Below are 26005 nucleotides of genomic sequence, written 5' to 3' on the forward strand. Positions count from 1 at the left end.
GAGAATTTTTCTCTTTTGCTAGGTTTCAGAGTAGCAGCCGTGTTAGTCTGTATTCGCAAAAAGAAAAGGAGTACTTGTGGCACCTTAGAGACTAACCAATTTATTTGAGCATAAGCTTTCGATGAAGTGAGCTGTAGCTCACGAAAGCTTATGCTCAAATAAATTGGTTAGCCTCTAAGGTGCCACAAGTCCTCCTTTTCTCTTTTGCTAGCTATTTTCCCCATTTGCCTGTCTCTTATTATCCATGTTACAAAGCATAGGCTCTTCTGGTCTAGCCACTGAGGGACATAGGACTCAGGAATGGATTTACCATGAAACCGTTTGGTGGCATGGGGACCCCAATGACTGGGGGGCCCCCAAAATGCAGGACAAATCTCATCTGACAACTTGCCCCCGAGTCCTGGCCGGCGGCACAGCAAGGCTCAGGGAGGCAGGCTGCCTGCATGCTTTGGCCCATGGCCCCACACTGCTCCTGGAAGCAGACGGCTGCTGGCATGTCTCTGTGCACCCTTGGCAAGGGGGTAGGTGGCTCCGTACACTGCCCTCGCCCTGGGTGGCCCAAGGAAACCCACTGCCCCCCTCCCCACAAGAGGCATGCAGAGACGTTCCAGCAGCAGGGCTAAGGCAGCTCCCTGCCTGCTCTGCCTCCCTCCCTTCGCGCCACACCGCTCCCGGAAGCTGCCTGCATGTCCCTGTGGTGCCCTGAGCGCTGACTCTGCAGCTCTCATTGTCTGGGAACTGCACCTGCAGAGACCCCCCTCCCCACCACCCTCCACCTAGGAGGTGCTGCCGGAGGGGTGTGTGTGCCAGTCGCTTTGGGAGCCACACTGCCTGAGGTAAGCCCCACCCCCTACACCCTAACCCTCTGCCCCAGCCCAGAGCCTGCACTCTGCACCCAAACTTCCTTCCAGAGCCCGACCCCTCACCCCTCCTGCACCCAAAGCCCCTGTCCCAGCCCAGAGCCTGCACCCAAACTTCCTCCCAGAGCCCGCCCCCCCACCTCAACCCCCTGCCCCAGCCCAAACCCCGCACCCAGCACCCAAATTCCCTCCCAAAGCCCAACCCCGAACCTCCTCCTTCATCCAAACTCCCTGCCCCAATCAAGATAGCTCGCTTTATTTTCATTTACTTCCCATTGCTTATAATATAGGAGGAGGATGAAGAAAAAAAGAATGAAAAACTGGGGGGAGATGAGAGAATGTTCTTTTTCTTTGCTGGGTCCTGAGGGGGGTCCCCGAAAATGAAGCTGTGCACAGGGCCTCACTAACTCTAAATCCACCACTGATAGGACTGCAAGGGACCTCCTGATCTCTGAGTCTAGTCCCCTGCTATCTCAGGCAACCCCATCATAGAATCCCATTAATAAACTATCAAGCTCTATCTTGAAACTAGTCAAGTTGTTTGTCCCAATGTCTCCTTTCCAGATGGCCCATTATTTGCTTGCACATACTGCCTGGAGTTTTGGCTGACGCTGTTGAACCAAAACTCATGATGTTTGTTTTGGCAGGCTCAAAACAATCAGTTTGTATTCCCAATGAACTGTTTTCCCAGCCCAAATAATATATATTCTCAAATCCCAACCCTTTCCAAAATTACTACTGAACAGTTAATCACAAACAAGAATTTATGGTTATAGCAGAAATATTTTTCATATCTCTGAACTACCATGGTTTGTAAATCTTTTTTTAAGCTAGTTAATACATCTTGTGTAGTTCTCTTGTTTTATTATTATACCAAAGGCCAGAAAGCAGAGGAAAGAGATTAGAACTTTCAACCTACAGCAAATATCTACAGCAAAAATGGCATGTGTCCCTGATAATTTTATGCTGCTTGGTTAAAAATTTATCCTCAGGTGCCCTCTGAAGAAGATCAAAGTCACAATTCTGCCATAGCAGAAAACATTTTCAAAAGAGATAAGAATTCCTTTACATTACCTTTGCAGTCTCCCATATTGGTATGATCAGTATGTGGGCCGGCAGGTACCTGAGACACACGCTGCCAGTCACTGTTATCTTCTGAACTTTGAATCATGCCGCATACATTTTCAAGTTCAAAACTGCATGTGTCCATAAAGCTTAGTGAGGAGGCTGCAAGATACAAAAGGAAGAAAGTGGTACATCTGAATTCTAGTCTTCCAAAGCTGGTGTAAGAGAGAATACTAAGACATTAGGCTCCTATGGAATCCTATGCATCCACCAATCCCATCAAAGTCAACATGAGTTGCGTGTTTAGCACTTCACATGATTGGGCCTTTAATTACCTGCGACAGACTGGAATGGGATTGACAAATGCAAAGTTTGGGTTCTTTTTCAGCAATCGTGAACATCAAGTGACACCATCGCACCTGAGAGATCCATTAATCATCTTCTGCATCTCTAAGTGTTGTATTGATATTGTGCAATAGACAGTTTATAAAAATGATAGCCCAGATCCTCCAGTCCTTACTCAATCAAAATGACGATAGACTCTCCTTCCCCTTCAGATCTCCGTCGCCTCCAGTTATCCCAGGCATGGCCACCAGTTTTACCAAAACTTCCCTGACGACTTGGTTAGACTACTAATTTTGGAATATCAGTTGAATGTAACACTGAAGACCAGTAAAGAGGACATGATTTAGCTGGAATTTTTTAAACACAAAAACCTGTTTGCATTTGAAACCTATGGTTACATCAGCCCATGGAAATTTTGAACATTTTGTCTGTCTCATATAAAAATAAACTAAAACCATACTGAGTGAATGCATAACACGTAGTTTAATAATAAATATTAAGCAGACTGTAAGGGAAAGTACAGGCCAGATTTAGGTCTCTGTCTAAGCTAGGAGAGAGACTGGTTGAAATCCTGACCCCGATGAAATCAATAGCAGAACACACATTGACTTCAATAGGCCTATGATTTCTCCCATTGAGTGGATGTGACTGGAGGTAAGGATAAGAGATATAGAATGGGACATGTGTAATGAGGAAATAATAAAATGTGCGGAAAAGACAAAGAAAGTGGTTGTATACAATTTACAAAAGGGGGAACAGTCAGAGTTGCAAGAGATAAGGGGAGGACCCAACTATGACCCCAATTCAACAAAGCATGTAAGGACACCCTTTATTTTAAGCACATATGTACATCCCACTGAGCTCAAATGCTTCATGTGCCTAAAGTTATGCATGTGTTTACGTGTGTTGCTGAACTGGGGCCTAAGCAAGCAAAGAGATTTTTACTAGGATCTTGTAGAATTTTAATGTTCATACTTATTGTAAAATGTTTTTTGAAACCATAATTGTTTTTATAAACATAATGTCTATTGATGCATGATTTGCTTGTTGTGGTGGTGAGGTTACCAAAAAAGTTAGGTATACACTGGCATGCAGATCATATCTGAACTGGTTTAGCCAATCACAATTACAGATTTTTAATCCCCTTTGATAATGGAACCATATACTATAATTCTCCCTCCCTTGTTTTCATTCATCTTCTTGAATTACATGGCCTATGTGCAGAGGTACTGGTCTCACACTATCACCATACTGTATATAGACTGGATTTAGAAGGGATTTAAAAACAAACAAACACATTTTCTTCAGAGAAACACCCCACAGTGTAATTTGATGACACACACCCTATATCTCCCAAATTGTGAGAGGTAAGGGTGCAGCCAGTGCAGATATAATAGAGACAGCAGAGATGTCAATTTTTCTATAGTGTCTACTGCAACTGCTGGGGAATCAAAAACTTTGTACAGCAAAGCATGTCTTAAAACAAGCACCCAAGGGATGAATACAAATCAGCTGCCTAGTAAAGGTGTTCTTTAACTAAAGGTCAAATAAAATTGCAGAGGGAGCTTTGCATTGCCTCTGCACAGCAGGACTCCCGGAGGAGTGGTCTGTTATTTCTAGCTGTCTTAATTGCACTGATATTTCTGGTGCTCTTAACATATCCATTTTTCTAAACCGTTGGCTTCTCTTTTACTTGTGCTAGGTGAGTCCCATATGGGTAAATTTTTCTTGATTTCTTCCATATAATGAACAGAAAGTGCAACAATGATTCAAGAGAACTTGAAAAACTTACTGCAGTTGTATAGGCGATTTAGCTTCTGGAGATCATAATCACTGAAATCCATTCGTTGCCCAATCACATCCATGAATTCTGGTATGTTAGTTACTATGGTTGGTTCAGTTCCGTTCATGAACGATGTTTTACTATAGTGCATCACAGAAGTGTAATCATAAGGAACGTTCAGGGCATTTGATGTTTTATCATCGTATGTATTGAAATTGTGTTCTTTACCTAATGAAGAAAAAGAAGGGAGAGGTAATTGATCAATCAGGCTATAAAAGTTACCTAAAATGCATATGTGTACAGTCTGCTTTTACATTAAAAAACCTGTGTAATTTAAGAGTTCTAGGACTGAGTCATAGGTTTTTAAGGGCAAAAGGGAGCACTATGATTATTTAGTCTGCCCTGCTGCATAAGACTGCCCATAGAATTTTACCGCACGCTTCCTGCATCAAACCCATAACTTCTGGTTAAACTATAGCATATCTTTTGGACCTCCAGTCTTGATTTCAAGACTTCAGGTTACGAAGACTCCACTACATTCCTAGGTAAGTTGTTTATTTATTATAATTTAAAAAAAAAAAAAACTTATTTCTGGCCTGAAATGTTTGTAGCTTCAGCTTCTGACCATTGAAACTTTTGACTTTGGATGGTTTAATATAAAACTTTTTGATGTAACTCCCAGTTCGTATGTTGCACCAATAGCATACACCAGGTTGTCTGTTCTGTTTTCAGTTTGCCTGGTGTGAACACATGGTGGTAATTTGCTGTGAACTGAGGAAATAGCATTCTTGGGGTAGAGATAGGCCATGGTGCTTTGCTTCACAGCAGGGCAGGAATTGGGTACATTGTTGCAGGCATGACTGGGGCTGGCTCTTCACCTGGCTGGCATCAAGGTCCTAGATCCTCAAAAGATCCTGGCTTCCAGGGGACAGCTCCTCTCTAGCATAGGCGCCAACTCCGTGAGTGCTCCAGGACTGCAGGGCCCCTGGGAAAAAAAATAGTGGGTGCTCAGCACCCACCGGCAGCCCTGCCAATCAGCTCCTTCCCCCCTAGATACTAGACACTGGAGAGCAGACGTGCCAACTTTCTGAGTTTCCCGGGGGGGGCTCGACACCCGCTCTGCCCCAGGCCTATTCCAGTTGTCAACATCCTTTTGGAAGTGTGGACGCCAGAACTGGACACAGGATTCATGTAACTGTCTCAGTACTGCTCTATGCAATGGTAATAATGCCACCCTATTTCTGCTTGATGTACCCTTATGTTTTGTGCCTGGTTATTTCACTTAGCAGTACATAATCTAATAAACCAGGGGTGGCCGAACTGTGGCTCCGGAGCCACATGCGGCTCTTCAGAAGTTAATATGTGGCTCCTTGTATAGGCACCGACTCCGGGGCTGGAGCTACAGACGCCAACTTTCCAATGTGCCGGAGAGTGCTCACTGCTCAACCCCTGGCCCTGCCCCCACTCCATCCCTTCCCATGCCCTCCCCTGAGCCTGCAGTGCCCTCGCTCCTCCCCCCACCCCTGAGCCTCCTCCATGCCATGAAACAGCTGATCGGGAGGGGGAGGGGCTGATCGGTGGGGCTGCTGGTGGGTGGGAGGCGCTGGGAGCGGGGGGAGAGGGGGAGCTCATGGGAGGCTGCTGACGTATTACTGTGGCTCTTTGGCAATGTACATTAGTAAATTCTGGCTCCTTCTCAGGCTCAGGTTGGCCACCCCTGTAATAAACCATTTAGAGCAACCCTCAGTTAACCCTCAGAACATGTCCCTATACATATTTTCTAGACTTTTTTTAAAAAGTCATCTGTTTGAAGCGAAGTTTTTAAACTTTAAAAATGTTTTTAAATTATTTTATTAGTCTAAAAAAAGAGCATCCATGTTCTAGCTTTGTGGAAACATATGCAGTGCTGTTGTGACTGTGTTGGAGCCAGGATATTAGAGAGATAAGGTGAATGAGATATTATCTTTAATTGGACTAACTTCTGTCTCTCTCACCAACAGAGGATGGTCCAATAAAAGATACTACCTCACCTACTTTGTCTCTGGAAATATATTAGCATTTAAAAAATGTTAACAGCAGTGTTACCTGCTGATAAAGCATCAGCAAAAAAGAATTAAATACCAATCCAAAAACCAGATGCAGTTTAAATTAAGTCATTCTCTGCAATATATTCTTGCACCTGCAGCTTCTGGCTGATCATCCGTAAATAAAATGTATTTGATCTAATAATTATGTCTTTCGGTGTTGGATTTTGTAAGTGTTCTTGAGTTAGGAAGGAATGGAGTTCATATTCAATACCACAACCTTCATATTGCCTGACAAACACAGAAGATCACAATGAGCTGAAGAAATAGAGATCAATAAGATTCCTGAGACGGCCTCAGTTGTGGACCAAGCTTCTACCCCCCTTGCCTATAATAGTTCAAGATTGTTGAACTCCCATGCTGCATGGCTCATATTTTTACCCAGGTGACTGTTTAAGGGGATTGGAAACTTTAGTGGGAAAAGAGTCCCATAGGTTGGGTGGTATCCGTGGGTTGTAGTTTGCTGGGATTTTCCGTGGTTTGCTCCTGGTTTTGATTTGGTTGCACTGGGTTTTTGTTTGTTTTTTAAATAATGTCAAAAGCATCTAGAGAAGTGGGTGGCACCACTGTAAATTACAATAAATTAATCCAATTATTTTACTGTGCTCCAAAGTGCTCCCTTACTCTTGGTATTACACCTGGCAGACTGGGGCCCGAATCCTGCATTAAGGCCTCCGGGAAATGCCTTGATACAGATGATAATAAATATTGAGGTCTATGTCCCTTAACATTTACCTCTTTGGTGTGAGTATTGGTTAAAATAAGTAAATTGAGGTGAGGGAATCAAATTTTTAAAATCCTACTGTAGCTGAATGAGATGTTACACAGATTAGTATTCTCCATTGCCTTAAGTGAAAAGAAAGCAAATGAAAATGGTTTACCAGACTGAATTCTGTCCCACATTATGGAGACATAATCATCCCGGTCGGATCGTGATTGCTCATGCCAGAATCCGAGTGCATGAAGGAACTCATGTTGAATAGTTGCAATCCTGTCGCAGTTGGCTCCAATTGAGAGTTGTTGCTTCCCTTCTTGGCGGTTCCCTACATAGGACCAGCAACTAATAATAAAATAAAATGCAGGACAGATCTGAGAAATACATAACTGATGTCCCCCAATAATATTTGTAATCAGTCTGCTCTGACAGATACAGTTTAAATGTAAGAGGTACAAAGGTTTATGAAATGATGTGTTTGCTACACAGAGAATGCATTTCTTTTTTTCTATAATTTATTCTGGTTTAATATATTTGGAGTTAGTTCTTCAGACTTGTCCCTTCCTATAATATTCAGTTTAGTGGTTTTCACTGTGTCTGTCTGTCTGGAACTTGCTTTGTTTATATTGGTTTATTTCTTTAACAGGAAAATGTCACAATACTAATGACAGAAAGGGTTGGTGGGATTTTCATTGATACTGCAAAAACCCCAGAAATGAGGAGCTACATAAAAATGAGTTGCTTGTGGAAGATGCTGGCATTGACAGCCCTGAAGAATGAAGCCATCTGTATGGCCTTAAAAATAGGGAGACAAGTTGAGTGAGGTAATATCTTTTATTAGATCAACTTCCCTTGGTGAGAGAGACAGACTTTTTGGTTCTGAAGGAACCCAAATATGAAATTGTAGAACTAATTGTGGTATGTAACCTAGCACTTAAATCAGCTTCTATACCAGATGCTAGAGGATAGATAGATGACTAGAGAATAATGCGACACCAATTTTTTAAAAAAGGCTTCGGAGGCACTCCTGGCAATTACAGGCCGGGAAGTCTATCTTCAGTACCAGGCAAATTGGTTGAAACTACAGAAAAGAACAGAATTGTGTTCAACACATTGTGTTCCACACAGCTTTTGTAAAGGGGAATCATGCATCGCCAATTTATTAGAATTATTTGAAGGAGTCAACAAACATGTGGACAAGGGTGATCCAGTGAATATCGTGTACTTGGACGGTCAGAAAGCCTTTGACAAAGTCCCTCACTGAAGGCTCTTTTGCAAACTAAACAGTCCTGGGATAAGAGGGTAGGTCCTCTCATGGATCAATAATGGATTAAAGCATAGGAAACAAAAGGTCAGAATAAATGGTCAAATGGAGTTAGCATGCTACCTACCTCTCTCAGAATGGAGAGAGGTAGGTAGCATGTTTGCCAGGGATCTGTATTGGAACCAGTGCTGTTCAATGTATTCATAAATGATCTGGAAAAAAGGTGGAAACAGCAACATGGCAAAGTTTGCAGATGATACCAAATTACTTAATATAGTCCAAAGCTGACAGTGAAGAGTTACAAAGGAATCTCACAAAACTGGGTAACTGAGCAACAAAAGGCCAGATGAAATTCAATGTTGATAAATGCAACGTAATGCAAACTGGAAAACATAATCCCAACTACACATGCGAAATGATGGGGTCTACATTAGCTGTTACTGCTCAAGACAGAGATCTTGGAGTCATTGTGGATAGTTCTCTGAAAACATCCGATTAATGTGCAACCTCAGTCAAAAAAAGCAAACTATGTTGGGAACCACTAGGAAAGGGACAGCTAATAAGACTGAAAATATCACAGTGCCACAATATAAATTCATGGTATGCCCACACCTTGAACACTACATGATGTTCTGGTCCCCCATCTCAAAAATGTTGTTAGAAATGGAAAAGGTACAGAGAAGACCAACAAAAATGATTTGGGGTATGGAACAGTTTCCATAGGAGGAGAGATTAAAAAAACTGGGACTGTTCATCTTAGAAAAGAGAAGACGAAGGGGGGATATGATAGAGGTCTATAAAATCATGGATGGGGTGGAAAAAGTGAATAAGGAAGTGTTATTTACCCCTTCACATTACTCAAGAACCAGGGGTCACCCAATAAAATTAATAGGCAGCAGGTTTAAAACAAACAAACGGAAGTACTTCTTCATACAGCACACAATCTACCTGTGGAACTTGTCACCAGAGGATGTTGTGAAGGCCAAAACTATAATTAGGTTAAAAAAATAATTAGATACTTTCCTGGAGGATAAGTCCATCTTGACTAATTGACCCCTATGCTCTGGGTGTCCTTAAGCCTCTGATTGCCGGATACTGTGACTGGATGAGAGAGGATCAATCACTTGACAACTGGCCTGTTCTTTTCATTCCCTCTGGGGCACCTAGCATTGGCCACTGTTGAAAGGCAGGAGGCTGGGCTAGAGGGACCATTGGTCTGAGCCAGTATGGCCAGCCTTATGAGCTTACACAGAGCTGTTCTTCAGATCAGCAGGAGTCCAGCTTCCTGACAATGTGCCCCAACCTTTACCTAAAGAAAGCACATTTGTGGGTAAGCAGGTAGTTCCTCAATCATCGAGTTCTTGATCTCTGTTGTGATGTTGCTAAGAAGAGTGTGAATCATCACTTGTGATGTGGAGACATTGCCAGCGAAGAGGTTGTAAAGTCATATAATTTAGCTGCATTTTTTAAAGTTTATGACTACCAATAACTTTTACTGATAAGTTAGTCAAGATAAGGGTAATCAAACGAATTGTCGAAGCATATAAGGAAGGAATTTCTCCTTAAGCACAGCATTGCATAACTTAGCGATGAAGGCTGGATACATTACCAGACTAGATGGGCCAATGCTTTTGTCTGCTAGGGCAAGTTCTAATAGAGGTACAAAAAGGAATATAATGGCAATTGGATGTCTAACATAGTGAATGCCAGTGAAAATGGGGTAGGATCTGAGTCTAAAATAGGGAAAGAACAAGTAAAAAATGACTTAGACAAGTTAGATGTCTTCAAATCACCAAGGCCTGATGCAATACATCCTAGAATACTCAAGGATCTGACTGAGGAGCTATCTGAGCCATTAGCAATTATCTTTGAAAAGTCATGGAAGATGGGAGACATTCCAGAAGACTGGAAAAGGGCAAATATAGTGCCCATCTATATAAAAAGGGAAATAAGGACAACGCGGGGAATTGCAGACCAGTCAGCTTAACTTCTGTACCCAGAAAGATAATGGAGCAAATAATTAAGCAATCAATTTGCAAACACCTAGAAGATAATAAGGTGATAAATAACAGTCAGTATGGATTTGTCAAGAACCAATCATGTCAAACCAACCTGATAGCTTTCTTTGACAGCGTAACAAGCCTTGTGGATTGCGGGGAAGCAGTAGATGTGGTATATCTTGACTTTAGTAAGGCTTTTGATACTGTCTCACATGACCTTTTCATAAACAAACTAGGGAAATACAACCTAGATGAAGCTACTATAAGGTGGGTGCATAACTGGTTGGAAAATCATTCCCAGAGAATACTTATCAGTGGTTCACAGTCATGCTGGAAGGGCATAACGAGTGGGGTCCCGTAGGGATCGGCTCTGGGTCCGGTTCTGTTCAATATCTTCATCAACGATTTAGATAATGGCACAGACAGTACACTTATAAAGTTTGCGGACGATACCAAGCTGGGAGGGGTGGCAGGTGCTTTGGAGGGTAGGATTAAAATTCAAAATGATCTGGACAAACTGGAGAAATGGTCTGAAGTAAATAGGATGAAATTCAATAAGGACAAAAGTACTCCACTTAGGAAGGAACAATCAGTTGCACACAAACAAAATGGGAAATGACTGTCTAGGAAGCAAGTACTGAGGAAAGGGATCAGGGGGTCATAGTGGATCACAAGCTAAATATGAATCAACAGTGTAATGCTGTTGCAAAAAAAGCAAACAACATTCTTGGATGTATTAGCAGGAGTATTGTAAGCAAGACACAAGAAGTAATTCTTCTGCTCTACTCTGCACTGATTAGGCCTCAACTGGAGTATTGTGTCCAGTTCTGGGTGCCACATTTTAGGAAAGATCTGGACAAATTGGAGAAAGTCCAGAAAAGAGCAACAAAAATGATTAAAGGTCTAGAAAACATGACCTATGAGGGAAGATTGAAAATATTGGGTTTGTTTAGTTTGGAGAAGAGAAGACTGAGAGGGGACATGATAACAGTTTTCAAGTACATAAAAGGTTGTTACAAGAGAGGAGGGAGAAAAATTGTTCTTACCTCTGAGGATCGGAGAAGAAGCAATGGGCTTAAATTGCAGCAAGGGCAGTTTAGGTTGGACATTAGGAAAAATGTCCTAACTGTCAGAGTAGTTAAGCACTGGAATAAATTGCCTAGGGAGGTTGTGCAATCTCCATCATTGGGGATTTTTAAGAGCAGGTTGGACAAATACCTGTCAGGGATGATCTAGATAATACTTAGCCCTGCCATGAGTGCAGGGGAATGGATTAGATGACCTCTCGAGGTCCCTTCCAGTTCTAGGATTCTATGATAATGATGAGGTTTATTAAACACCATTGACTAAACCTTGCAATTCTTACTGTTGAAGTCAGTGGGAGTTCAGACGTCCAGGATTTAGCCCGATATGGTCTTTTTTGATCTGGCTGCTAAAACACTTGGATTTATGAGCATGGAAAATTCATAGGTCTAGGGCCATAGATTCATAGGTTAGGTTCAGCGTTGCAATGGCTAACGTATAGGCGTTCTGCCAGCCAGTGGAGTCCACAACCCTGAGTTAGGTGCCCAGGCTCCCAGTCCCTATAGAAGGCATGAGGAAAGTCAGGTGACAAAAATAGGATCCACCAAAGCCCAGCATGATATTGAGTGGGGAGCTGCCTAACCTAACAAGTAGAAAATGCAGAGGAGAAGAGCAGTTGGCCTAAGCCCCACTCCTCAAAACGAGGTGGACACCTAAAATAATACCTGTTCCACTTTGCATCAATAGTCATTACAACAGGGCCTGGAACTTGGACCTCACACATCCCAGGTGGGATGCGTTGTTCCAAGAATCATTATCATTGTGTCTCTGGCCCAGTGCCTTAAGTATTTCACACAAAGTGGAAGAGATTCAACAGGAGAGACTGAGAGACAGGCATCCCTGAATACTTTATAGTGCAGTGGTTAGGGCAGCCACCTGTCGGGTGGGAGACCTGACTTCAAATTCCTGCTCCACATAGGTGGAAGTGGGACAGAGGTGGGATTTGAACCGGAATCTCCCCTCTCCTGGGTGCATGTGCTAATCATTGGGCTAAAAGTTACAAGGAGGTGGCATTACCACCACTAATAGTGTTTCATGTGAAGCCTGATCTATGAGGCATGCTCTCAATATGCCTTTACTGGAATGGGCCCCACAAGCAAGATAGATGGGGCAGTGCCTAGTTTGAAGATCTTGCTGGGGCAAGGATGTGAGCTGGGTGTCAGGACTGAAGTGGCTGTGTGCATGTCCAGTGGCTGAAATTTAGGTAACTACAGGGTTAGGTTGCAGCTGAGCAGGGGTTTTGAGGATCTATATTTTGGAGTTAAGTGCCTAAATCCCTTTGTGGCTTTAGCCCATAGCATTCAGATCACACTTGCACCTTGGTGGTTCACTATTAGTACACAGGTCTATAAAGTAAAATATTTATCATGGAAGAACAAATAGCCTGGGGCTGACTTTGTACCATTTTCCAGGCACAGGTGGGAGTCAAAACAAGCCTGCTATGTCACTACCCATATGTAATTCCCTTTATTATGGTCGGACAAATTTGCAGTCCTGCAGTCTAGGCTATGGCATTCCCATTGTGGGGAAATTTTTTTTTTATAAGACAAATTTAGTAGGAGAACATGAGAATAGAACTTCATATGCCCACAGGCCAAACAAGAAAAAATGATTTGATCCAATAGCTTGATTTACCATGAAAGGTCCCATGTCTGTTAAGGATTCAGTTCTGTGCTCAGTTGCATCGGTACAACTTCCATTGGGTCCTAGAGCATTTGTTTGCAAACAAGTATAATAAGGGGAAAACTTAACCTTTATCCAGTTCATACCAGGTTTTGGGCTATTACAGTTTCCAGTGTGTAAAATCTGAGAAATGAATAGGTTGAGATAAGGAATTATATTCCGTTCCCAGTTTTTGGAGAACATCCTAATTAGTGCACATAAAAACTGGCCATATATCCAAATGGAATGAGAATTTGTCACATTTTTCCTCTTACCCACTGCCCTTGAACACTGATATATAATTTTTTTCTCCTTCCCAAGGTTTGAAGTCAATACAGGTTTTTAGGCGATACCGTTCAAATGCTTTGAGGATAAGTCCTTTAGCATTCATTTCTGTAAGAGAAACAAATAGCATTGTTATCAATATAGGGCCAAATCCTAAGGTCCTTGCTGAGCTTTTTATAGACCTCACTCTGACAAACTACTATTAAAATCTTGGAGTTTTGACAGATTAAGGATTGAGCAAAAATTCAGTAAAGGCCTAAGAATCTAGACTGCTGGAAAACTGTATTCTACCTTTGTTTTATCTCAACATAATACAATATGTTTCATGGGCGATTTCAAAACAATTAAGGTGCATTGGGAGGGGGAGGGAGCAAGGCAAGGGAGTCAGCCTCTGAAACAATCAATGTGAATTGAGGGAGGGGGGACAGAGCAAGGCAAGGACATTTAACTGTTTCATGTACCAGCAGTGCTGCAAGTGGATATATCAGGCTGCAAGTCTTTCTGGCTGTGTGCAGGTTGCTGCTCAGGTACCTGTACCTTTGCTGGAAAGGGGACAGGCAGAGGCTACAGCGCAAGGCAGTCCCAAGGGAGCCCATGGACTGGAAGGGGACCCAAGACAGACAGTATTGCAGCAGGGCAAGGGGGCTCACAAGTATGGGGGCTGCTACTGTCCAGGATGGTGTGTTTAATAACCCAAGGCATAACCCAGGGCAGCCTCATGGACTGAGGGAGGCAAATGACCAAAGGAAAGCATCCACGCATTCAGGGGGGCAGGCTGTGTGGATCAATGGGGTAGTCAGCGAAGCTGTGCAGCAAATGGTCAGTGACTTTGTTTCTGAGGTTTTCTCCACAGCATTACAGCGCTTCAGAGGACACAAGGTCACCTAGAACCAGAATGTTCTCTTCCACCGAACACAAGGGATGGCGGTAATGCTGATCTCGGGGGTGAGTGTAATCTGAACCACACAGAGGTTGGGGGAATGGGTGGCAGAGGTGGTATCCAGCCTTCCAGCCTGGCAAGGGGTGGCACTTGCACGGACCTTGCTCAACCAGTCATTCAGTGAGTTCACCTAAGGGGAATAGGAGTCAGCCTATTGGGGTATTAAATACTCTGGGCCCAGGAGTGGGAGGTCCAGAAGCCTGGGCAGACCCACCTAGGGGTGGCACCTTCAGTGTGGACACTGATGGCATTACACAGCTGCTGCAAGCTAATCTGAATTTACTACAGCAGCTTCAGGCAGTTAGATGTGAGGGGTCTGCACAGGGTGACAGGGCAGGCCCAGCATGGGCTCAAGTTTGGGCAGCAGGACAGGGAAGGGCATATGGGAACTCATCGGCCATCAGGACATGTAACCGCATGGGACAGAGTAGATGCTCCCGGGGAGGGGGGGGGTCTATGGGGGAGCAGGGCTCTGCAGAGCTCCCTCCATGCAGTCCTGAATACAATTATGCTGGGGTGGCTTACCCGATGGGAGTTCACCTACTCAGTACAACTAAATATAACATCCTGAGAGGCGAATTCGTGGATATAATATCCCTATGGCACAGGGAGGTATTCACAGACAGTAAACATGGGCAAAGCAAGCAAAAGAGAGAACTGCCCAAGAGGCCAAGGGTGCCTAAAACATGGAAAAGTTGAAAGGCTACCTTCCTTATTTACATTATCCCTATTGCACAGGGAGGTGTTAACAAACAGTAAACATGGGCAAGACAAGCAAAAGAGCGAAGTGCCCAAGAGGCCAACAGTGCCTAGAACATGGAAAAATTGGAAGGCTGCCTTCCTCATCTAGGCGGGTGTTACAGTACAGGCCTACCCAGACAGCAGCCCTGCCTTTGTTAAGTATACGGCTATAATCAGACGGGCACACAATATGTTTGGGGGCATGTCATGAGCAGTTTCAATTAAGGGCAGCAAGACAAACTGGGATAAGGTGGCATCACACACTGTGGTTGCAGTGGATGACACCAAGGGTGCATGGGGTTTGTTCATATTGCAACAAGCTCAGAAGGGGCCGCAGGCACGTAATAGTATTTGCTGGGCATTTAATAATGGTGGTTGTTTTCACAACCCCTGTAGATACAGGCATGTTTGCAAGACGACTACGGCTGGCAATTTTATTTTGACAAGGCTATGCCCATGGGCTCTTCAGTATCCCGTGCAGCTTTTGAGAATTTCAGTCCAATGGTGCACTGGGAAGGGGTGCAGTCAGCAGGAGTAAATTAAATAGTGCATTATTTGCATAATTTTTGTTTGGAGGGCGAGCCAGGTCACATGAGTGTTTTCACCTGTTGGACACATTTCAGGCCCTGGCTAAATAGTTGGGGGAACCCCTAGCGAAGGACAAAACAGAAGGCCCTTCCACTACATTAACCTACCTGGGCATTGAGCTGAACTTTGCTTGCAGGGTTGTTGCCCCAGGGCGGGCATTTTGTGCCAGGCTGGCAGCAGCAACGGCCAGCATAGCCAGGCCACACCATTACATACGAGTCACTACAGAGTCACTACAGAGATGAAAGAAGACTTGTGGGTGTGGGAAAGTTTTCTAAGTCAATTTAATGGGGTATCATTGTGGAGGGACAAATGGGTATTAATATGGGTATTAATTTGGGGATTGGAGCTAATATAAGGGTGTGCTTCTGGTGTGACAACATGGCAGTGGTACAGGTTATCAATCACCAAACTTCCAGATCACACAGGGTTGTGAAGTTGGTAAGGGCATTTGTTCTCCAATGCTTACCCTTCAACATCTGTTTTTTCTTCCAAGCACATGCCGGGCATGGATAATGGCATAGCAAATGCCTTATCTCATTTCCAGTTTGCCAAATTACGTAAGCTGTGGGCTCTCTGGAACCTCGGAATGTCATGTGGTTGGTGGAATGCTCCAACTTACAAGTTGTTTATTTTGTTTTCTTTTAAGGAGTTTTGTCAGTTCAAAGATCCAGAGAATGAGTCGCCTATGCAGCCCTCCGTTAAGGGTGGTTGTTGCAGTACTGGGTCAAGGACAATGCAGCTGCTGGTGCCCCTTGACGATCACACATGGGACAGCAGGTTTTTTCTCCCCAGTAGGGCTGCTAGCCAAGAGGCCATTTGGAGATGTCTGGGAACCCGACAGGGTTGGGGGGAGGCAGCCAAGCAAATGGCTGGTGCCTCCTTGGGGCAGATGTTCAGTGCAGATACTCCATAGGGAGGGCAGCCAGTGACCAGACAAATGGCCTGGTAAAGAACTTAAAAGGAGGTACTGGATAAAGGAACAGAACGGGGGAGGGGGTTGGGGACTCCTATGATTGGTATGTCAGGGAGCCAACAGCCCCGCCCCCACCATTCTCATAGCCCTCCTTAACCCTCTTATGAGGCTGGTGGATGGTAAGCTCCAAGCCATGGGTCAGCTGGGGAACCTGGATGGAAATAAAGGGGGGACTGGTGGAAGCCCCGGAGAATTGATTTGAATAAGCATGGATTTGCTTGCACTGTACATTTTATCTGCTGGGTGGTCCCAGACATATATATAATAAAGTTGCAGCCTGATTAAAACCCATAACAAGTCAAATGTCCTTCTTGCGGTATACCCAGACAATTGTATTCTACCTTTGTTTTGTTTAAACATAATACGATATGTTTCATGAGTGATTTTTATGTATACAGTATAAGATGATGAGTACCTAATGCTTGATCCTGACAGTTGCTGAGTGTTCTCAACTGCTACTGACTTCAGTGGAGTTTATAGGACCAAGGATTGAATAAAAACTGAGTAAAAACCTCAGATTTCACCCAGAGCAAGTAAAGGGTTATAAACACCTCACTGGCATTGCTCAGATCCTTGAATGCTAGCAATACATCTGAGTCGTCATCTCTAGGAGACCTACTTGGCTTAAATTGGTTAGCCTATTTCTTCATCTATTCATATCCAAACTTTTTGTCACTCTGAACCATACAAATGGAAAGGTGAGATTCCCTGAATTAAAAAAGATCCCCAATAACTTTTTCTTTCTTTTCACTTAATGCAGTGTCATACCTTAGGCAGATGACTTTAAAAACAAACTTCTATTTAAAACTAGTGCAACTTTTCAACCAAAGCAGACACTATTATTTATATATATATGTATGTATATTTATATTTCAAAGGCAAATACTGTACCCAGGCTATCCTCAAGGACATATGGGATGGTGAGGGGCCACCGATAGTTGTCACCAATAATGGAGTTTCGTTCCTGTATTTGAGAAGGAAAATAAATGTGAAGAGTTCAGTAAGGGATGACATAGGAGTAGGCAGCAAAAACAAAATTTTGTAGCTCTAACCTGCAAGTAAGAAATATGTCTCTTATGAATCTCTGTGAGTAGTTGAGAAATAAGCTTAGGAGCACAAATACTGAGGAAGATGGCCCAGTGGTGTAGGCCTCAGGTTTGAAATACTAGAGACCATAGGCACCGACTCCATGGGTGCTCCAGGGCTGGAGCACCCATGGAAAAAAAAAAGGTGGGTACTGAGCACCCACTGGCAGCCCCCTTATCAGCACCTCCCCCTCCCCCCAGCACCTCCTGCTCACCATCATCAGCTGTTCCATGGCATACAGGTGGCACTGCGGGGGAGCAGCGAGGTTGGGATGTGCTCAGGGGATGGAGCAGAACAGGGCAAGGCAGGAGCGAGAAGAGGTGGGGCGGGGATGAGGTCTTGGGGGAAAGGGTGGAGTGGGGGTGGGGTCTGCGGTGGCACCTGGGGGGAGTACCACCCGGCACACTGGAAAGTCGGCGCCTATTCTAGAGACTTCCCAGGAACAAAATTTCAAATCCCAGCAAGGTCAGCTAAACCCTAAATTCCCTGCCATTTAGGAGGGTTTGTCTTTCATTATAATATAAAGTCCTATCTGCTCTGCCTGGACATTAACAATCCCATGACTCTTTTCATAAGTTTAGGAATTTGTTCCAGTGGCCTTGACTAAAACTACCCTTACTGTCACTGATGTACCACGTACAGATTGATTTCCATCCTCCATCCCAGAAGTAATTCAGTAGTGACTAATAATTATCTGCTCCCATTGAATTAGATAGCAAAATTCCCATTGACTTCAAAGGAATTAGGCTAAAGTAGATTGTCAGGTATTCCCACTGGGATTCTTTGAGATATAATGCAATAATTTTTTGAGGTGAATAGGGATACCAGAGGGATGTTCTAAAATGAGATGCTAATCAAGGACCTAAACTTGCATGAGGAGGCAACTCACATGAGGAGGAAGGGTTTGCAGGGAAGAGTCTGAAGTTTCATATGCTGACAAATATTGTGCAGAATTGCAGATAAACTAAGGATATCTCAAGCACGCCTGTCTGCATGTGATTAATGCCAATACTCTTAAAACTACAAGTCTAAATCACAGTAAGGGAAATAAGAAGTTTATTACATTGATCTAATGGCTGAACTGATTTTTATTCTAGTTAATGCTTCTGTAAATTTACATGACTCATTCATTATCTATGACATTTTGTACAAATACATTCCCAAATTATTTCAATTTATTGTTACATAAACAACATTTATGGCTAGTACAAGCTGGATGGGCTGAGCATGTTCAGATCAGCCATGCTTTATATTCCATAACTCAATGACACATTTCTGGTTTTATATTTTATGTTTGAACTCACCCCATCAAGTTTGATATCTCCCTCAAAAAGGTTCAGTCCTAAAGCTAAAAAGTAAGAGCTGATTAACATTCAGACATTGTACTGATTTCTCACTGTTGCAATGAAACTTTCAAAATATGAAAAAGAAAATTAAAAAATAACCTTCATTGATGTCCAAGATATCTCGATCAATTCCACCATCTACATCTACTTCTGAAAAACAAAAGACAAGTGACATAGGACATTAGTCTTTGCTATTATCTTTATGAAGTGTGAAAATTAATGTAATAACAATAATAGTAATTATAAATCTGTCCCTGCTGTGTCTGAGCTGCTGTTTTTGTTGGCTGCCTCCAGTGCACTCAAATAGAACTCTAAACAGAACTCACCAAATGACTCTGGAGTAGGCTAGTGAGGGAAAAAAAAAAGAGAGATTATCAGGATGCACAAAATGAAAGGCTACGAACATTATTCTTTTAATAATATTACAGATCCAGCTTGAGCTCAACTAACAGCATTTATTGCTGGCCACTTTCAGTGTGTTTTAATAGGCTACAATCAGGTTGCACTGGGAACCATGTGGCTGTTTCTGTGTTCCATGCACTCAGATGTTCCAGTATAGAGTATAGACTAGATAAGCCAAGAGATCCTTTCCAGCCCAATCTTCCCTGATTCTATAATGTCAATAGCCCTCCATTAAATACTAAAGTTTTAGGACCTAGGGGTGACAGTGGATGAGAAGCTGGATATGAGTCAGCAGTGTGCCCTTGTTGCCAAGAAGGCCAATGGCATTTTGGGATGTATAAGTAGGGGCATAGCGAGCAGATCGAGGGACGTGATCGTTCCCCTCTATTCGACATTGGTGAGGCCTCATCTGGAGTACTGTGTCCAGTTTTGGGCCCCACACTACAAGAAGGATGTGGATAAATTGGAGAGAGTCCAGCGAAGGGCAACAAAAATGATTAGGGGTCTAGAACACATGACTTATGAGGAGAGGCTGAGGGAGCTGGGATTGTTTAGTCTGCAGAAGAGAAGAATGAGGGGGGATTTGATAGCTGCTTTCAACTACCTGAAAGGGGGTTCCAAAGAGGATGGCTCTAGACTGTTCTCAATGGTAGCAGATGACAGAACGAGGAGTAATGGTCTCAAGTTGCAGTGGGGGAGGTTTAGATTGGATATTAGGAAAAACTTTTTCACTATGAGGGTGGTGAAACACTGGAATGCGTTACCTAGGGAGGTGGTAGAATCTCCTTCCTTAGAGGTTTTTAAGGTCAGGCTTGACAAAGCCCTGGCTGGGATGACTTAACTGGGAATTGGTCCTGCTTCGAGCAGGAGGTTGGACTAGATGACCTTCTGGGGTCCCTTCCAACCCTGATATTCTATGATTCTATGATTCTATGGCACTTATGTCCTACCATCACATAGATCTACCTTTAAAAAATATATTATTGCATAGTACAATGGCTAACCGATACAGGTATGCCATGGGAATGATACCAAAGAATTTTCACAGACTCCATCTGCTTTTGAAGAATCCGATCTTGTAAACTCTTACTCACACATGTAGCCCTCACTTACATGGATAAAGACTACCCCCACACAAGTAAGGGTTGGCAAGCTCCAACTCAGCTTGCATAGAATACATAGTTGTCATCCTGTTCATTTTCCTAGGCTTATTTAATTTTCTTTGTACATGGAGTCTGATCCAATGTCCATTGAATTCAGTAGGAGACTTTCTAGTGTCTTCAATGGGCTTTGGATCAGGCTCTTAAGTGGCCAAATCGGAGCAGTTTCATTGAGAGGAGTAAATGAGTGCAAGGTTTAGGATGAACGTAAGGAAATTAAACCAATCCTTGGAATGCTTCTTGTTAGTAGGGGTTTTTTTAGAGACTGGTAATGAAAGAGTGTAATTTGCCTCTGGACTGAATACACAGAGGAGCCAATTTATTTCCAAACTGCAAAAAGTCTCATAATTCAATTAATGGTGATCTGATTTAGAAGTAATTAATAATCACCTTGATAGTTAATCTGACTAAAATTAATCCCCCAAGAATGATTTAATTAATATTGTCAGTTTCACGATGGTTTATCCAAAAATTGAAATAACAGTTTCTATAAACATAATTTTTTTTTAAAAAAAAAAGCTTTATCCAAAGTGCTGAATGCCTTTAGTGCCATTAATGAAAGGTAAAGCATTTCTGTGGTCGCTATGATTACAATCACAATGCCTCCAGGCTTCAAAATCCATCATGCAAACAACACATACATCACAAAGCTAATTTTTTTTCAGTCCACGGACAAGATTTTCCAGCTGCATCAAAACTTTCATAAGTACAGCCGTAAAACAATTTAATTGATTCCAACCTAAACACTCCTGGTGAGTAAGAGAAAGCATGAGTGGGAGATTATTCAAATACCAAATTATTTCCAATTCCTCATGTAATGAAATCCAGCCCAGCTCAGCAGTGACTGAAAACTGTCACCACTGATGGCTTCAATGTTGAAGGAGTTGGTGATTTCCTGCTACATAGGGCCTAATCCTTACTCATATGTAGCTATGGAATCCAACAAATCCCAGTGAAATTACCTATTTTAGTGGGGATACTTGTGCGTGTAAAGATTACTCAGGGGAGCACCAGCTGCAGGATCCGGCTGCAGGTGTCCATAACCTCAAAGCCAACACAACTTACCAGAATGCCAGCCCCTACTATTTTATGAATAGCTACAATTTTGTACATTTATAACAAATTCACAATTAAGAATAACACCGTGCACTGCTAGCTGACACCAATTAAGGGTGTGTCAAGGAAAAATCCAGTTCGTCCACTGAATACTATTTTAAAATCTAAAGGGAAGATGTTTCCTCTTTCCTGAATAATTTACTGTTTGTGGTTTATTCAGCCTAACTTTGGGAAACACTTTGAATGATGTTATATACATTAAAATGTAAGGTGGCCAGATTCTGCCACCTTAACTCATATTAAGTAATACATTGCTCCATGAGTTGTCCCAGTGATACCAACATGAGAAAAGGTACCAGCTCCTGGCAAAGTAATAACAGTGTAATCAGACTCTCCACTTCCACCCACACAGTGTTTGTCTGACCCACAGATTCAGAATATTGTCTGCTCCAAATTCTTGCAAATCACACTGGGTCTTATTCACAGAAGTAGGAAAATACTACATTTCTCTGGAAAAACATAAGGCAGTATATAATTTCAAAGTTGCTATTGTTGTACGGTGTCATAAAATAGCTCACCACAGGTTGGGGAAGCTGCTAGCACAGCCAAAGAAAAGCATGTCCAGCTTGACTAAGAGGGCATTCACTTCCATGACATATTTATTATATTAAACAAAATACTTGGTGTCACTATCTATATTCCAAATAGTATAATAGGTTTTACCACTTACCCTGATTCCAGGGCTGGACTGTGTATTCAGCCAAAATTGCTATAGAAAAATCAATGGGAGTTCTGCCAGAATAAGGAGTGTAGGATCAGGCCCTCTAGATATAGAGGTGGACTGATCATAAGTAGCAGTAATGAGAAAATCTACTCAGAAAACAAAATTTTCTGTGTTCCTCCTCAATGTTCTTAACGACGGGAGAGAACTGCTCATTTGCAGGAACAATATGCAGCAGTTTTTCTTTTTTTCACAAGCTTGTCAGGACCTATATTACACTTCAAAATGTAAAGATTGTCTTTGTTTTCTTACCAGACCACAGCCAACCTGAAGAAGAGACCAAGTGAGGAGCACAGGCACAGACAACATACCCATCTTGCTTTACTCTGCAAAAGGCTGTGGACTCAATTTCAGAGCAACTTTCTAATTAAGGAAGTAAATAGAATACTTCAGAACCTTTGCCCTAGGATCTGTAGCTAGATGTTTTGTATCTTTATCTTAAATTGTCCAATCAGTAAAGTCTATTTCTTTTATCAGATTTATTACCACCATACATGTGTTCATTGAGATCATTAATGCGTATCTTACAAGTCACTTTTCCTTATGAAAAATAAGAGTAATAATACTTAGCATTTAATTTTGGAAACTAATCACAAGACTCTTGTGAGGTAGAGAAATTATTATTAATATACCTATTTTACAGAAAGGGAAACTGAGGGAGAAAGTTTGTGACTTTCCTAAGGCCACATAGGAGGTCTTGTCAAAGCCAATGCTCGAATCTGAGACCATGCTTCCTTATATAATGCCTTTCTCTAACTTGAAGTACTGCATTTGTCAATAAATTGAGTCATGGTATCCTGCTGGATCATTTACAAGTTTCCTCAGATTGAATTTATTCATTTTGGTATTACCATTTTGTTATCCTTGAACATAGTTCTACTTCTGTCTAGATTTTGTTTAGTTTCTTGCCAGCCTTAGTTAAGCCTTCTACTATTTTGCATACATAATGGTCACCATTTGCCAACACACATCCCACAGAGATCTAAGATTACCACAAATGTTCCTTATACTTAGAATAAAAGGTGCCTAAGTTTGGTAAAATTAGGTAACCATGAGTTTAATAAAAGAAAAGGAGGACTTGTGGCACCTTAGAGACTAACAAATTTATTTAAGCATAAGCTTTCGTGAGCTACAGCTCACTTCATTGGATGCATTCAGTGAAAATTACAGTGGGGAGATTTATTTACACAGAGAATATGAAACAATGGGTGTTACCATACATACAGTAACGAGAGTGATCAGGTAAGCTATTACCAGCAGGAGAGCGGTGGCGGGGCGGAAACCTTTTGTAGTGATAATCAAGGTGGGCCATTTCCAGCAGTTGACAAGAACATCTGAGGAACAGCGGAAGTGGAGGGAGGAGGAGGAAATAAACATGGGGAAAATAGTTTTACTTTGTGTAATGACCCATCCACTCCCAGTCTTTATTCAAGCCTAAGTTAATTGTATCCAGTTTGCAAATTAATTCCAATTCAGCAGTCTCTCGTTGGAGTCTGTTTTTGAAGTTTTTTTGTTGAAGAATTGCCACTTTTAGGTCTGTAATCAAGTGACCAAAGAGATTGAAGTGTTCTCCGACTGGTTTTTGAATGTTATCATTCTTCTTCTTATGTTATTATTCTGCCATATTATGAAAATGGCTCAGTAGGCTATGACCCCTGCCTCTGGAGAGAGAAGGGCTACGTGGAAGGTCACAGTGAGCCTCTGAGGCTAGCAAAAGTCTGCCTGGAAGCGTGGGACCAACTGAGACAAGGTCGGAGCTTTGTCACAGATTGTAATGTTGATAATCTTGCATTAGCCCTTGGCTAAGGCCTTGTCTACACTACAAAATTAAGTCGACTTAAGTTACGTTGAAGTACAGCTGCTGCAATAATTAAGCTGCTGTTGCATGTCCATACTACATGCTTTGTGTTGCTGGGGTGCATCCATACTAGCAGCACCTGTATCAGCCCAGAGAGCAGTGTACTGTGAGTAGCTATCCCACAGTGCAATTCGCCACCATCTAGTGCAGGGTGTTTTGGGAAGAGTTTGCAATGCCTCGTGGCCACAAACCAGGGCTTAAATTCAAATGGAGCCATCCAGAGCGGAGCTCTGGTAAATATTTTCAAACCTGCGGGAGCCCCGACTCTGCCCCTGTGGGACAGAAACCCCAATCCACAGTGCCCCTCTGCCCCCCTGTGGGGCTGAAGCCCCTAGAAATCCCCCCCATCCCAGCAGCTGAAGCCAGGAGCCCTGAAGCGGGGGAAGCTGGGGGGGTCTGGGAAATTGTCTGAGTATTTAAGCCCTGGTGCAAAGGAGTTGTGCAAGGGTGGCTGGAAACGTGTTCAGCATCCCATTATGCAGTTTTCTCCATCCCATCATTCAATGGCAATCCTATTACATTTCATGTTACTTTTTGGAAGCCCCGCTAACCTGCACGTCCGCCATCTCCGTGAGAAGCATAGATCCCGCACTGCTCTTCAATATTGCACTGAGCATTACAAACACAATGTGCCTGATCCTGCAGTACTTCCTAAGCTGCGAGTCTGATAACGATGAGTTGGTGGCTGCCTTGCAGTGCGCCGTGGAAAGAAACAATTCAAGATTGCTGTTAACATTCACTGAGCAGCTGCACATGGTGGACTGCTAGTTCTGGGCCTGAGAAACAAGCATGAACTAATAGGATCACATCGTTATGCAGATATCGGATGACGAGCAGTGGCTGCAGAACTCTGAGATGCACAAGGCCACATTCCTGGAACTGTATGCAGAGCTTGCCCCAGCCTCCCAGTGCAGCAACACCAAAATGAGACCTGCACTCATAATGAAGCGAGTGGTGATTGCTGTGTGGATGCTGCCATTGCCAGATTGCTACTGATCAGTCAGGAATCTATTTGGAGATGGTAAATCCCCTGTGGGCATTGCGGTGATGCAAATGTGCAGGGCCGTTAATTGTATCCTACTACGAAGGACTGACTCTGGGCAATGTGTGGGTAATAGTGGATGATTTTTCCGCAATGGGGGTTCCCAAACTGCAGTGGGGCGATAGATAGCATGCAGATCCCTATTTTGGCACCAGACCACCTTGCAATGGAGTACATCAACAGAAAGGGTTATTTTTCTACGGTGTTGCAAGCACCACTGGATCACTAGAGTTGTGTCATCGGCATCAATGTGGACTGGTCAGGCAAGGTCATGATGCATGCATCTTTAGGAACATGGGCCTGTGCAGAAAGTTGCACACAGGGACTTTCTTTCCAGACCAGAGGATTACCCTTTGGGATGTTGAAACACCAACAGTAATCCCTGTCTACCTTTTACTTCTGTGGCTCATGAAGCCATACACTGGCCACCTCAACAGTAACAAGGAGCACTTCAACAACAGGCTCAGCAGGTACAGAGTAACTGTTGAATATGCCTTCGTTGGTTTGAAGGGCTGCTTGTGCTGTCTGCTCATGAGATTAGACCTCTGTGATTAGACCGGAATCCCAGGGGACTCAGCTGAGGTCACTCAATTAGGGTGAACTGCAAAAAATGGGGCAGGCAATCCCCAAAGCTGATGGATATTCCAATACTTAGATTTACCAAGCCAGAACAAAACAGCTTCTTTTATACCTCACCAGTTACTCAGAAATCACCAACACATTTCCCTTAAACTAACCCAGCCTCAGGCCTCCACCTAGACACCCATGTCAAATATGAGGAGGATTAATGAAAATCTTATTCATAAAAAAAAAAAAAAGGTTCTACCAATCCCAAAGGATCAGACACATTACCTCCCAGGTTATGAATATTTCAGATCTTACC

At 42.9% G+C, this 26005-nt stretch overlaps 2 protein-coding genes across 4 annotated transcripts in view; both read right to left on the reverse strand.

Annotated features, from left to right (window-relative positions):
- MEP1B (meprin A subunit beta) overlaps positions 1–25949 on the reverse strand; it is a 61604-nt gene extending 35655 nt beyond the window's left edge. Inside the window, exons 1-9 of one of the 3 annotated variants that reach the window (XM_075125250.1) lie at positions 22475–25949; positions 19150–19168; positions 18923–18973; positions 18782–18825; positions 17283–17355; positions 13137–13254; positions 7019–7197; positions 4063–4281; positions 1935–2087 (exon numbers count right to left, since the gene is read on the reverse strand). In XM_075125250.1, the coding sequence (XP_074981351.1) occupies positions 1935–2087; positions 4063–4281; positions 7019–7197; positions 13137–13254; positions 17283–17355; positions 18782–18825; positions 18923–18973; positions 19150–19168; positions 22475–22537 (919 nt within the window). In that variant the 5' untranslated portion in view covers positions 22538–25949. Of the gene's footprint in view, positions 1–1934; positions 2088–4062; positions 4282–7018; positions 7198–13136; positions 13255–15522; positions 15654–17282; positions 17356–18781; positions 18826–18922; positions 18974–19149; positions 19169–22474 lie in introns of those variants that run through there. The other 2 variants (XM_075125249.1, XM_048840550.2) reach the window with 2 other exon arrangements.
- Positions 18801–26005, reverse strand: part of RNF138 (ring finger protein 138) — a 38479-nt gene continuing 31274 nt past the window's right edge. The window contains exons 9-11 of the transcript XR_007355296.2: positions 19150–19168; positions 18923–18973; positions 18801–18825 (exon numbers count right to left, since the gene is read on the reverse strand). The gene's annotated coding sequence lies outside the window, so the exon portion shown is untranslated. The remainder of the gene's footprint in view (positions 18826–18922; positions 18974–19149; positions 19169–26005) is intronic.

Source organism: Caretta caretta, chromosome 2 (assembly GCF_965140235.1).
Source record: "Caretta caretta isolate rCarCar2 chromosome 2, rCarCar1.hap1, whole genome shotgun sequence".
NCBI lineage: Eukaryota > Metazoa > Chordata > Testudines > Cheloniidae > Caretta > Caretta caretta.